Here is a 14610-nt window from a genome sequence, read left to right on the forward strand (position 1 = left end):
CACTGCTATAGGGCAATCTGAATGGTTTCTATTGCCACAGTCCACAGGATGCTGTCCTTGGTGCTGCCTCGTCCCCACTCTCCTCAGGATCTCAGTTAAAGATAGGGACAGGCTTGCCTCTGCAGTTGGCACATCAGACATGCGAAACCAGCCTGGAGGAATAGCTGCACTCAGGCTGCTAGAATATGGACCTGAAATGACGTCATTCGTCTGGCAGTGTCAGCCAAAATTCACAAAGTTGTTTTGATTTTTAACAGAGATAGCTTTATTTTTACCTGACCCAAGTTTCTAACTCAAGTTTCTTGGCATTTTAACTCCTTCATGTTCAATGAAGTTGCCAGTGGATGTGGGTATCCAGGCACTGTGTTTCTTGTTAGCACTGTGGCCAGGGCTGCAAGACTATAGCAGGCTGACCCTGGGTACAAGAGCAAAGTCCCACCTGCCACCTCTTGACATGTCATAATTTGATCACCTCATTAGAAAGGGTGTCGCCCAGGAGGGAAAAGTGAGTCTGAAGTCAGTTGTGAAAGAATGGTAGTGAGATGGTGAGGAGGTTCAGGGGTCATACTATAATGCAGTTGCGTTTCCCATCTGTGCTGGTCTCCAAACACTGTCTCAGCTATTTTGTCTTATCTGGGCCATGATCTCTCCTACCCCTGTACAGGGAGTCCCTGCCAGCCAGGGGCTCTGAAACCAGCTGGGTTGGTGGTATGGCCCATTCCTGGCAATGGAAGCAGGTCTATAATTGGCCCATAATTGAATTGGATTTGGCTCAGAATGACTCCCAGGCTTTCTCCCCTGACAGATAAGCAGCAGTAAACTTCTTCTGTGATTCTACAGGGAATCCAGTATGCCGTTTCTTGGCTGTTGGTGACAATTAAGAGGTTTCCAGGAGAGTTTACCTTCAGGGTGATGATTTGGGGGTTTCTTAAAGGGAGGTCTTTCCCTGGGGCATTTGTTTGCCACCCGGTCTTCCTGAAATGAAGACATTTCAACCCAATTTTCAAATTTGGGATCGTGTGTGTGTGTGTGTGTGTGTGTGTGTGTGTGTGCTGTATGTTTATATGTGTATAAAGGATACAATTTGGGGTGCCTGGCTGGCTCAGTCAGTAGAGCATGTGACTCTTGATTTCAGGGTCGTGAGTTCAAGTCCCACACTGGGCATGCAGCCTACTTAAAATAAATAAAATAAAGGATTAAAATACGATTTTCTAAAATTAGGCAGCAATAAAACAGTAAATACAGATGAAAGTTGAGATAGTACATTTCCTTTGACATATAGCTATAGATAGAAGTGGGTAGATTAATCCTGGCTTTCTTTTTGTGTCAGTGAGAAAAATCCTCCTGTTCAGTTGTGGCCCATGCATGGGTCTTTGGTGCCTGCTACAGACTATGTCATGATCCTACTTTTCTGATTAAAAGAGGTCACACCCATTTTCTACAGATGCACTTATCTAGGCTTAATTTAATAATTAGTCTTAAAATGAACTTTCTCTGGAAGGAGATGATGATATATTCCACAATCTTCTATGCTGTGTGAAGTTGGAAGTCACATAAGAATGAACTGCAATTTTGGGGCACCTGGGTGGCTCAGTCAGCTAAGTGTCTGACTCTTGATTTTGCTTTAGGTCATGACCTCACAGTTCATGAGTTCGAGCCCCACATCAGGCTCTGTGCTGAGAGTGCGGAGATTGCTTGGGATTCTCTCTCTGTGCCCTGACCCTGCGCATGCTCTCACTCTCACTGTCTCTCTATTTCTATCTCTCATAATAAATAAATAAACTAAAAAAAAATGAACTGCAAATTCAATGCCCTGCCTGTCTTATGGAACTGTTGTGGGCCTCAGAAGACAACACAGAAGTAATTTGGAATTCTTAAAATCAGATGCAAGGGCTTGTTAATATTATTGCTACTATTAGCCTCTCGTTAAAAGATGTGAGTTAGTTTTTGTCTTAAAACTCCAAATAAGCCTCTGTTTCCTCATTGTCTGGCTCATGATACCCCCTTAAGCGTCCGATCACAGTGTCTAAGCTGCCATGTTGTTTGGTGCCTGTGTGTATTAATGACTGCCTACCTGTTTCACTCTTATTGCAAAGTAGATGTAACTTAATGATCAAGTAACATCAGAAAGAGGGAGAGAACACTCCTGGAGAGTAATAATAGGTGTAAGCTGGATATGAATGGGGCATGAGCCAGGACAGGATGTCATAGAGAAGACACCTCTGGATATTCAGATTGACATGGATCTTGTTTTAGTTTCTAGACCAGACTCCAATAGTACATAGTCTGTGCACAGAAGATTACTAAAAAGATGATATGCCTCTTTTTGCCATCAAGCCCATTCTAAATGCTCAGTAAAATGGTGTCTCAAATGCATTGTTTCACTTTTCCTTGATAGTAGTGTGGCAGCTTGACCTTCTAAATATTTCTTAAACTGATTGCCTTCAGAGAAAAGCCTGAAATTACAAACCGGATGTATCTGCTACTTAAAAATGGTCAGGGGTGGAAATCCCTTGAAGTCTCCATAACAAAATGAAAGTGCTCAAATGAAATGTTTGTAATGTTGCTGTCGAGACAAGGGCTCTGGATACTGGAGCGACTGCCAGTTTTGAAAAATGGGACCGCAGTGCCTCCTCCAGGAGAACGAGCATACTTACACCTTAGAAATCAGCTCATGAACTGGCTCAAGCTCAAATGATGTAAGGTGGGTGGCAACTGAGAAAGAGATCCTCTCCGATGCTTACAAGGGCTGCAGTGAGCTCATCTTAGTCACAGACAGTTAATTGGGTTTCATTTTCAGTGAGATTTTTCGTATTCCCCAGGCAAAAGATGCAGAGCTATTCTTTAGAGATTATTTCATTTAAAAACCAACCAACTGACCCCTGCCTTTGGTAGAAAGGGTCAGAGGATGGAGGGCATAAGCAAGACGTGGAGACCACAAAGGGAATGAACACTTTCTGGATGCTGTTTCATGCCAGGTCACCATCTGAGTCAATTCAGTGTCTTTATGGTTCCCTCTCAAGATAGGTATTACCACTCCTATTTATAGATGTGGCTCACAGTAACCAGAAACTTGCCCAAAGTAACAGAATTACTATGCGATATGGCTGGAAGCGGAGCGCAGATGTACCTACTCTAGTACAGCCAGTGCCTTCAATTAAGTTCCTTCTGATGCTAACATGCTATCATCAGTAATAATAGCTACCACTATGCTGAGGACTGTATACACACTGTGGAGTTCAGTGTTTCTCAGCCTCGGCATTAATGACATTTCCTGTGGGGAGCTGTCCTATGCACTGTGACAAATTCAGTGGCATCACTGGCCTCTACCCACTAGATGCCAACAGTATCTACCCTGAGGGGTAACAACCAAAAATTTCTCCAAACATTGCTAAATATCCCGTAGGGTAGGGAGCAAAATCGCCCCTCTGAGCTAGGTATTTTTGTCATTTTTCAGAAAAAGAAACAGAGCAATTATGCCAAATCACAGACCAAGGGAATTGCAAAGCCAGGGCATGAACCTACACCTGAATCACCTCTAAAGTGTACGCCCTTCCACCTTCTTTCAGTAGAATATCTGTTTTCCAGCATCCTGTCTAGAATCTTCGTCACCTATATTCAAAGGCTGTGTCTTGTCTCGTCCTTCCTGCTGTAGCCATTATGTGCTAATGTCGCCTCTCACATCCTAACCTGACTGGACTGGGAGTGCCTGGAGGGGCACCTTCCTGTATCGTCTGCCTCTAACATAGTGCCCAGCATGTAGTAGGTGTGCAGATGTTCACTAACTCACTGAGTAAATTATTCCAGTGCTTTAATCCTTCGCATTCAAATCCAGTTGATGCTATTACCTTGCATTATGAAGAAAAAGGTTCATTCAGCTGAATCAAATTCCAGGTAGCTCATGTACAAAATGATTAGAAGATGAAAAATAATGGAGTCTGAATAAATGGATGTGTGAACACTCAGAATTTAAGAAACCTGTTTGGTAAGTTCACAGGAATTAATCACTGCATCTGAACCTCAAAGGCAGTCGTGATACCTGTCATCTGTGTCCAAAATTGAGGGTGAAGCAAGAGCTAGGCAGTGCAACATGTGTATTACTTGTTAAGGATTAGGCCGTGCCTCCTATGTGTCAGGGCAGGTCTTCTGGGATGGCAGGAAGTGCCACTGTCCTTTCTACAGAAGGCATCCAATGACTTTTGGGCAAGAGGACATGCTTGCTTTCTGCTATTTTTCCAGCAGTCGAGATGAATTATTCTGAGCACCCTTTCTGCCACCTGCCTGGACAAAAGCAACTCCAATCTGTCGACTGCTTAATAGAAATCTCCCTCAGTGAGAAGCTAGTTGACCGACCCCGCCTGGGATTAAAGCAGCGACCACCTGCCATCTGCATAAAGCCCTAAACCAGAGAGTGTGGAATGATCCACAGGGAGCGGTGGCAAGGGACTATGAGCTCAATGTGCAGGTCTTGATTCACTCCTCATGATTCCTTCTCCTTCTCAAATGCCACAACGTGTGGAGGGAGTTAAAATGAGCAGTGTTGTCACAATGCAGCCAAGCCCAATTAGACAGCCTGGAATTCATTTCCCCAGTTTTCTGTGTGGGCTGCACACAGCATGAGAGGAAACGAGAGAAAAGACTTCACGGGTAGGAGCCGGCTGCCTCATGATGACACGGAGATGCCTGCCAAGCCCTCTCTCATCTCCGTGGCAAAGGCGTCCTCTGCAGAGGCCTCGTGCTCCTTCTTCTGGTGCAGCTTTGTCAGCACTGAGCCCTGTCCACATTGTCCCCAGCCGCTATCAACTGCTCGTCCACCCCCTTCTTTCCTTCCTTCCCTTCTCTTCCTTTGCCTTTCTTTCAGTCCTTTTCTCTGTTATGCTCTCTCTGATATTTACCCTTCCTCTTTTTCAAGACCTTTAAAAAGAGCCAATTATTTGTGCTTCATGCATTGTTCTCCCATTCAACTGAACCCATCTAGACACTGATTCGTGTTGGAGTCTACAACACTGATATCCTCAGCACCAGGCACATGCTTGATGCTTAATGAATGCACACATGAAGGAAGTAAGGAATTAGCAAATGAAAGAATGAATGAACAAACCAACATGTCACAATTATAGTGTCACTTCTTTGTGAAGGTGACAGTTTCTGCAGTCTCTTTAGCCTTTGCTTGTTTTACTCCAAACTAACACAGTGAAAGATTTGCAAAGCCTGGAAGATAGGACTAAGAACATTTTAAAACAATGCAGTGGGTGATAGTGATTAGAAGGAGTGGCTGTGAGTATGGCAGATAACAGTTTACATCTCACCTCTGTGACTTACAACCAGGGTGACCCTGGTCAAATTTGTAAAGTCTCTTAGCCTTCTTTCCCCCATAAGGGAACGGGCATGATAGTATATACCCCATGTAGTCAGCACGAGGAGTGAATGAAATATGTGAAGCATAAGACATGCCATTGGGCATCTCCTGAACACATACTAAATGGTAGTGCTAACAAGGACAATACAAATGATGACATTGATGTTGGTGCTGACGATTGCAAATGCTTAACATTAATATTTTAAAAGACTTGATGAACTGCTAAGATAACCTACTGCTTTCTGATACATTTGAGATAAAAACCTACAAAAAGTAGTTGTGTTTAAGGCCCAATATTATAACTCAGGGATATTCCATATATACCATATATCATAAATATATTTAGTGTAGCAGCTGACAAAATAATCCTACTTAAGAGGGTTTTATCCCTAAGTCTCTGATTAATGTAAAGAGATTATAAATATTAGGCAATTAATTATTTTTATTAATGTTTTAATTTCTTTAAAATACAATGCACTGATTGTTCGAAAGGTAAGTTTGCAAAAAGTTGGTCCTGGCATCAACCTTTAAACTAGGTAAATCAGGGTTATTACTCTCAGCACTCCTAACATTTGGGACTAGATAATTCTTTGTTTTGTAGGGGGAGGGCTGTCCTTGACCTTATGGGACATTTCCTAGCATCCCTGGGGTCTTCCCACTAGATGACAGTACCAGCCATACATACCTCCCTCCAGTTGTGGCAACTCAAGCTGTCTGCAGACCCTGCTGCCCTGCACCAGTCCCCAAACTACTGAGACCGGGTAATGAGTTCCATTGCGTTGCAAACAGGGCAAGTGGTGTCAGTTGTAACTGTCCTTTATCCCATGGAAATCTACATGCCAGTGTCCAGGGTTCTACAGATCTGGGTCCTGAGTCACCTCCATCTTCTACCAAGCTGGCTGGAGCATTTGTGCTTCTTTGGTCTCAGGTCTAGTCCCTGAACACTCTATCGCCAGTTCCAACTCCCTCCCACCAGCTCACCTGCTCAGCCCTCCAGATCTCTGTTTTAATAGAAACCATCCAGGGGTGCCTGGGTGGCTCAGTCGGCTAAGCGTCCGACTTCAGCTCAGTTCACGATCTTGCAGTTCGTGGGTTTGAGCCCCGCGTCGGGCTCTGTGCTGACAGCTCGGAGCCTGGAGCCTGTTTCAGATTCTGTGTCTCCCTCTCTCTCTGACCCTCCCCCGTTCATGCTCTATCTCTCTCTGTCTCAAAAATAAATAAACGTTAAAAAATTTTTATATAAAAAAAATAGAAACCGTCCAGATAGCTTCTGTGTGTTTGCTATGGAGAGGCTCTTAAAGCAACTGCCACAATCAGCTCAAAGGCTCCTTACTTTCACCCTCAAGAGCACTTTACACCCACACAGGTTGTACCAGGGCCTAGAACAATAGCTCTGCTGGTCAGGAAAACAAATGAATAAAACCTTGAGGCAGTTCAGAACCATGGCAAAACTCATCTTTATCCTAACCAAGTGGGGAGAAAAAAAAGAGCATCACAAATCAAAAGAAATATGACTTCACTGGGGAGTGAAAAATCTCAGGATAAAGCCATTTTCTTAAAAAAAAAAGTGATAGAGCTTCTGTAACTGAGTTGAAGTGGGGAACATTTTAAAATTGAAGACAAAAATTTCTGGCAAACAACAGAAAAGATATTGGGAGAAGTCTTTTTTCTTTTTTTAAATTTAGTTATCTGGAAAACAATAAACCAATCCTTTGTCTTCTGGAAAAGGGAAAAGGTTATGAATCATGATAAGCCAAACAGTGTGAGAAATAAATCATCTTAATTCTGAAGGCCACAAAGCAACATAAAGAATGCTCTTCCAAGAAAATGTAGAGTGGAAAAAGTAAAAGGAGAACCAGTTGTATTGTATTGTATCCAATATGTAAACTCAGAGGAAAAGACTGGAAGGGTAGCTATCCAAATGAGTGTTATGGTAAAATGGTGATCTTATGAGTGATTATTTTTTATTTCCCACCTTCTATTTTGTTGTTATGGTATCTATACAAATTTATTTTTAACACTTACAATTACATCTTACCATTTGAAAGGAAGGATATTTCCATTTACATATCAGTTTAATCATCTGCCATGATTGATATCAATTAAGTTTAAGAGAATAAAGGGCATATTTCCCAAATATGGAACTGCTAATATTGATTTGATTGGTTGCTAAGTGATTTAAGGTCTTCTTTAATGTGTTTACAACTATAAATTTCCCTCTAAGCACTGTTTTTCCTGCATCCCACAAGTTTGGTTTATTGTATTTTTTGTTTGTTTTTCTCCAAGTATTTTCTAATTTCCCTTGTGATTTCTTCTTTGACTCATTGGTTATTCAGGAGTGCTTATTTAAGTTCCAAACATATTAATTTCCCAAACTTCTTCTGTTACCAATTTCTAATTTCATCCCATTTCTAATTTCAACATACTTGACACGATTTCAATCCTTTTAAACTTATTGAGACTTGCTTTATGGCCTAACCTGTGGCCAGTCCTAGACAATGTGCCATGTGCACTGGAGAAGAATGTATTTTTCTGTTGTTGGGTGGGAGTGTTCTATAGATGTCAATTAGATCTAGTTGGTTATAGTATCATTCAAGTCTTCTATTTCTGCTGTTTGGAGGTAGGGCCTTTGAGAGGTGAGTAGGTCATGAGGGCAGTGGAGCCCTCTTGAATGAGATTAGTGCCTTTATAAAAGAGACCCCAGAGAGCTCCCTGATCCCTTCCACTATGCAAGGATACAGTGAGAAAATAGCCATCTATAAACCAGGAAGCAGGATCTCACCCGACAATGAATCTGTCGCCATCTCAATCTTAGACTTCCCCACCTCCAGAGCTCTGAAAAATAAATCCCTGTTTATGAGCGCCCCCCGCCCCAGTCTATGGTATTCTGTTACAGCAGCCCCAGAAGACTAAAACAATTTCCTTGTTATTTTTGTCTCTTTCTTCCATCCATTGTTGAAAATAGGGTCTTGGTCTCCTTTTATTATTGTTGAATTATCCATTTCTCCCTTCAATTTTGTCAGTTTTTGTGCCATGTATTTTGGGGGTCTAGTGCTAAATGTACTCTTCATCAAATGTCTGGATACGTCAATTTGCCCTCCTGCCAGCAGTCTCAAAATTAGCCCTTGAATCAGCATGAACAACGGTGATGCATAATACTTAACATTTAAGAGTAATGAACACCTTATGCTCTCTTCTAGCAGAAATGGCATCTCATAAATATGTCTTATCTGGACCTAGATAGTCTTAGAAAAGTAAAACCAAATAACTATTGATAATTAAATGATTTTCTTCTGGTTTTACAAGGTTTTCTCCCCTTTGAAGACTATGAACCAAAACTGATGTCTTCCTTCAGTTTTCGGTTTCCCAGAGGAATAATGTTATAATCTGAATTAAAGTCAAATTTCTGAGCCCTTAAGTGATCGTGGTCAACACTGTTACTTTCAGACCTTGGAAGGAAGGCTAGTCTTACTTTTAAGTAGTAATCTCCCTGATAATAAAAGGACGTGGGAAGTTTACAAGAACGCATTTCTAGGGACCCGCAGACTTGCTATGGTCAGAGCACCTGTGACATTCTACAGACATGCCTTGTGTGTGCATGATCTATCAGGTGCCTCCTAGCCTTTGAGAAGCTATAAACAAGAAAACCAATACATCACTTTGGTAACTATTGTGACCACATAAACAGAAGATGCCGGGGGTGGAACAGAGTGCTGGAAGAAGGCACATCTCCTCTATCAGGCATCATAATAGTTCTTTTCACATACACAAAATCCAGAAGCAAGGCTGGTTGACTGATGTGGGGTATGGGATTGAGGCTAACTTGAGATCATGGTGGTGTATATGGCTACGTAGGCATTGCAGATCATTTGAACTCACTCTCACAGCCCTACCACAGTGTTTCTCAGAGTATGGTCCAGTGCCCACTGGTTGACCTCAGAAGTCTTCCTGATGCAAAAGCACAAGTGCTTTCCTCAGTCCTTAACAGCAAATGGGGATTTGGCCCTTAGATTTTCACTTATATGCATGTCCAAAAGCTATTAAGTGGGTTATTAAGAATCACTAAAATGTTGCCTCTTTCTGAAACCCTGGTTTAGTACCTAATCATGAAGTCTGCTGCCACACAACATGTGGCCATGCTGCACTGTCCAACACAGAGAAGAATTCCTGCAGCTTTTTCAGAACGACAGTTTCTTTCTAGTGCTTCATCAGTCCCAGGACTTTCAATTGCTGCCCTTTGTGTTCATTAACATAATTGTAGACCTAAGGCTTTACCTTTATTAATCATTTTTATTTGATATTTATTTTGTTCCTCTCCAATTCTTTGTTATCACTGAGTTCTTTTATTGCTGGAAAAAGAGAAGAGATGGTATGGGCTGGTTGTGGGATCTTATTTTGCTCTGCTCCAGAAGTTTAAGAATATTGCCCTAGAGGAACTGTTTGCTTTCACTAGACTTATCTATTAATGGTGTTCTGGGCATTCCATATGTCCAGAGGCTAATTCTAAGCCTCTGTTAAACTATTCCACTTTCAGCACCTCCTTCAAATTGTCCCTGACCCAAAATCATCATGAGTTCTCCCTCTCATAAATCATAACATAACTGCCTACTTAGGGGGTCATAAACAGCTGTTGGATATCTTGAATCACTGAACTGTTGTCTAATTCTTTAATTGCTGCCTTTTACCTTTTAGAGTATTTTATTTTATCTTTCCACCAAGACTGAAGTATCCTGAGAGCAGGGGACAAAGGTTGCTATCTATATATCTTAGCACAGAATGAAGAAAATGGCCATGGTACAGAGGTTCTTTACTGAGCATCTGTGGTCTGATCTGAGGATTGAGAGGGAGCAGAAATGGACACAGAGTGTTGGACACCAGCCCTAAGCCATCCTCCGGGTGGTGGCTTCTGACTATGGACATGGGGGATTCCTGATCAAGCAGCAAACAACAAGCATGGGAGTATTGGAGGGCTCTTGGTTTTCAGACATTGCCACTGGTCCTGTCTCTTCCTCTGGCTCCTGGGCTTGCTTAAATTACCATCTGGCCACCTTAACTCACAGCCAGGAGAATCTTGAGAGGTACGTGACTGAACACCTTACCCTGCCCCGTGCCCCATGACTATACCAACCTGGATTGGGGTCCCATTTGGGACAGTACTGTGTCTCTTGGTCTTGACTCAGTACATACTGTCCCTGTGTTGCCTGGCTCTGGTTCCTGATTGGGTCCAGGCCCTAAGTCCTTTGCCAAAAGCCATTCCTGGTCCTCAACTGGCTAGTTACCGGCCTTTCTGGTTCCTATCCTGTAATGTTTTTAACCAATTTCTGTGAAAAATTCTAGCCATGGCATAGGACATGGAAAGAATCTGAAATCCTACTTAAAAGGAGGCATTGATCTCAGCTGGAAGGAGATGCCGGTCTATCTTACATGTCTAAAATATTGTAATAGTTATAACCTGGACTTTGAGCCTTGAGTCTCGTGGTGTTCACAGTGTTTGATGCTATGGACTTATTCACTCAAACTTCAAACAACAATCTGTTTGATCGAATCATTGAATTGGACATGGTGAGGATAGGTAACAAAATGGTAGCCCAAGAAGGAGGAAATCAATCCAACCAGTGAGGGGCTAAATGATGGCTGGTCCAGGATATTTACTCCTTATAAGTCCACTGAATCAATCAGTATTAAAAATAAAATGCTCTCCCTCTGTGACCACAAACCATGACCATGGAAGTCTCAAAATCTGACGTATTTGCAGGAGAAGAATTGATAAGTCAAAAGCAAACCAACTTAATACCTCTCCTACAAGAAATAAAGATCATTCCTTGGCAATGTCCTCATTTAGAATTCAGATCAATTATTCTGACAATGTAGGTTCTCACATTCTTGTAAGAATAAGGAAAAACAGGCCTCTCTGAGTGGTTTTGCATTATTGGAATTGCTTCGTGAGAGAATAATCATTAAAGTCTTCTCTAGGAAAAATGAAGTAACAAAAATTTGTCCTGGATGTTTGGGTAACTTTTTAATATTTTATTGAGTTGATATTGTTCCCCATTACAGTACCCACAGATGCAAGGCTGCAGAATCATTGCCAGATAATAGTACAAGATCCTCTCTGAGCTAATTTTATTTTATGTTATTTTTATTTCTAATTTTTTAAATATTTATTTATTTTTGAGAGAGAGAGAGAGTGCAAGTGGGGGAGGGTCAGAGAGAGAGGGAGACACAGAATCCGAAGCAGGCTCCAGGCCCTGAGCTGTCAGCACAGAGCCTGGTGTGGGGCTCAAACTCATGAACCATGCGATCACGACCTGAGCCGAAGTTGGACACTCAACCGACTCAGCCACCCAGGCACCCCTTCTCTGAGCTAATTTTAAAACAGCATTCCTTTGAATCTTCGAAACCAGGTTCTTCTGAAACTGTAACTGGGGTTAAATTTAGGTCTACATGGATTTCATAAAACCAAACCCTTTAAAGTTTACATTAAAGATTCATGTATGTAACTGGCCTTGGTTGGATGATGATGATGATAAATATTACAAAACATTAGTTTCCCTTCCCCGGGCTTTCTTACAAGAATGTCCTGCAGCTTTGTCCCAAGCATATTGGAGTATTTCATCTCCGCCTGGCTATATAAGCAGGACTGAGTGTAATGATGTTCGCCATCAACTTGTGTCATTCTGTCATAAATAATGACAAGTGTGTGTAGCCACACTTTGGGTCAAATCTGCTCATGTAACTTTGTTCCCAACCAGGTTCCTGGGATTCATTCTAGAGTCATAGAGTCCACTGTATTTTATTTTTACTCCTTTGTTCTTTTATGTAAGCATGCTGAAAACACTAGATACTGTTCTTTTATTTTAACTCAAAACAACTCCTCCTTCTCTGTACTATAAAGTAATCGTTTCCCCAGAACTAACTTTCAAATGTCATTGTAAGTCAGCATAAACATGACACAAGTAACATTGCCATTACACATGGGATTACCCCAGAGAACATTCTGTCCTCTGTTATGTCTACAGGAGAAGACACAGCAGGGCCCCAGTGCTGTGCCTGTACCTACATGGTCAGAGGACCTCACCCTGACACCCACAGGGAGTATGCCATTCTTCATAAGGTGCAGTGGGAGGAAGAGGTGAGGCAGGATAACAAGTAAGTGACAGCACTAACATTGAAGTCACACCTCTTCTTTAGGGTGCATGAAAGATGGGGAAAATCAGTCTTCCTAGAAGATCCATCTCAAGAATGAGGGCAGTAAGTGGGTATCAATAAGGCTCAACAGAAACAATGGATATGATGCTCTTCACACAGTAAATGGCACATGGTATGTGATTAATAAATGTTTCTAGTGCTCAGGACATGATAGCTGCTCAGTAAATATTGGTTGAATAAATGAGTGACTTGATGAACAAACAAACGAATGAATGGGCAGTCAGCCAGAAAAATACCTGTTTTATCATACCTGAAACTAATACAACATGGTATATTAATTATACTTGAATTAGAAAAAATAAAATAAAAATAAATTTCTCTGTAGAAGTAAAAAAAAAATACCTGTTTTATGTTATCAATATAGATTCCTCTCTTCTAAACTTAAACTTCTGCTTAAGGAATGGAGCAAACTGTGCACGGCAGGATTCAGTAATGTTAGACAAAGTAGATTTGCTCTCAGGCTTTCACAGGAGAGTTGGAAAGGAAGGCCAGGCCAGTTCCATACGCCCCCTGGTGGCAGAATTCGCAGGCGGGTCCGCATGTGTCGGGTCTGCAGATGGAGGGCAGGGCGGAGCCCTCACCAAAGGGTCATCATTGAGCAGATCCAGTTAAAATGAAAATAAGGTCACAGGCCCTGCCTGCACTGCCTCTTCGGGAGGATGGCAGGTACAGTTTTGCGCCTACCCTTCCCTCATGCACATTTTGAGTCATCACTGGGTCCTCTTGGTCCGCTTTGCACACATCTGGGTTACTGGTTTCAAGGCCTAAACTGGTCCCCGCCCCCTTTACACTTCCAGACCTCCTCAGCACCTTGCTCTTCTTATCCCCTCCTCAGGACTTGCTCATCACTCTTTGTGGCATCTGGGTGGGGAAACTGAGGCATGGAATGAGGGAGGGCTCCCTGGACTCCACAATCAAAAGCTCCTCAAGGCCTCCTCCCAAGCATCTCCCCTCCCCCAACCTTGTCCTCCCCCAACTAAGAAAGGGGTTGGCAGGCAGACATCCTCAATGGCCACAAAGCTTTGCTTTCCCAGAAAACCTCTGCACGATAAAAACCACTCTAAACTGAAGGACCTGGCGCTTAATCAGTGCTTCTGGAATTCCAGACTCCTGTGGAAAACTTCCTTCATCCATTTTACAGTGGTCTTTTTAAGAGGAAGGAAATAATTTTTCACTCACCTTCTTTCAACTACTGCTCAGCTTTGGGGACATACTTCAGTTCACTTTTAATATTCTGGATCTCTGATAGGTTGACCGCAGGTCCTGGAAATTTCTTCACTCCTGGAATTGGCTTCTTCTCCTCATCCGAGGTGGGAGGAGCACCCTGAAGAGAAAAAAGAGAAAGAGATCAGCTCACTGAAAAAGGCATTTGGTCTCTCTGTCAAAGGATAATTCTAGCCGCATTCCTGTGCTGTTGAGACACCCTCAGAGTCCCAAGAAGATCTCCTGAAGTCTGTGGAGGAATATGGAATAAAGTTGGAAGAAGAAAACAAGTAACTTCCACATGACTTAGAAAACACAAGAGTACTGTTCAATGTCTGATAACTAACAAAAATTATGACTAGTTAGGATTTGTGTTTCCAAGAGAAGCACCTTATGAGATCAAATTTAATTTCGTATCTTAGGATCCTAATATGCCTGAACAGCAGAGATTTGTAGAATGTTTGTGCATGGTTGGCTCTAGCAATGACTTCGTCTAGGAGTTTAACATTTTTTTTGTTTGGGGTGCAGTAGCTGTCAGCCTTTGTTCCAACAACATCTCCTAGAAGCATAAACAAACTGACACTGACATAAGCAAAACCTTCTCGAATGTGGGTGGGAGAGTATGGGGCAAGAGGAGGCCCACTTCTCTCTTCCTGCTTTGGGAACTATTTTAAATTCCTTATTATTTAATGTTTTTATATTGTTGCAGCTTTAAGGCAGGACCACATTCTATACTTTTCTTTGTGGCTCCTCCAGAGCCTAGTATAGACGACATGCTTGCCGATTTTTGTTTAGTTCTTTAATCCCAAGAATGTACCATAATGACAAATATATGCCTC

General features: G+C 42.1%; 1 protein-coding gene across 4 annotated transcripts in view; it reads right to left on the reverse strand.

The window, feature by feature from the left end:
* Nucleotides 1-13739: 13739 nt before the first annotated feature.
* Nucleotides 13740-14610, reverse strand: part of SMPX (small muscle protein X-linked) — a 104371-nt gene continuing 103500 nt past the window's right edge. For all 4 annotated transcript variants that reach the window (XM_047844208.1, XM_047844207.1, XM_047844205.1 and 1 more), the window contains exon 4: nucleotides 13740-13892. In XM_047844208.1, the coding sequence (XP_047700164.1) occupies nucleotides 13758-13892 (135 nt within the window). In that variant the 3' untranslated portion in view covers nucleotides 13740-13757. The remainder of the gene's footprint in view (nucleotides 13893-14610) is intronic.

Source organism: Prionailurus viverrinus, chromosome X, assembly GCF_022837055.1.
Source record: "Prionailurus viverrinus isolate Anna chromosome X, UM_Priviv_1.0, whole genome shotgun sequence".
Taxonomy (NCBI): domain Eukaryota; kingdom Metazoa; phylum Chordata; class Mammalia; order Carnivora; family Felidae; genus Prionailurus; species Prionailurus viverrinus.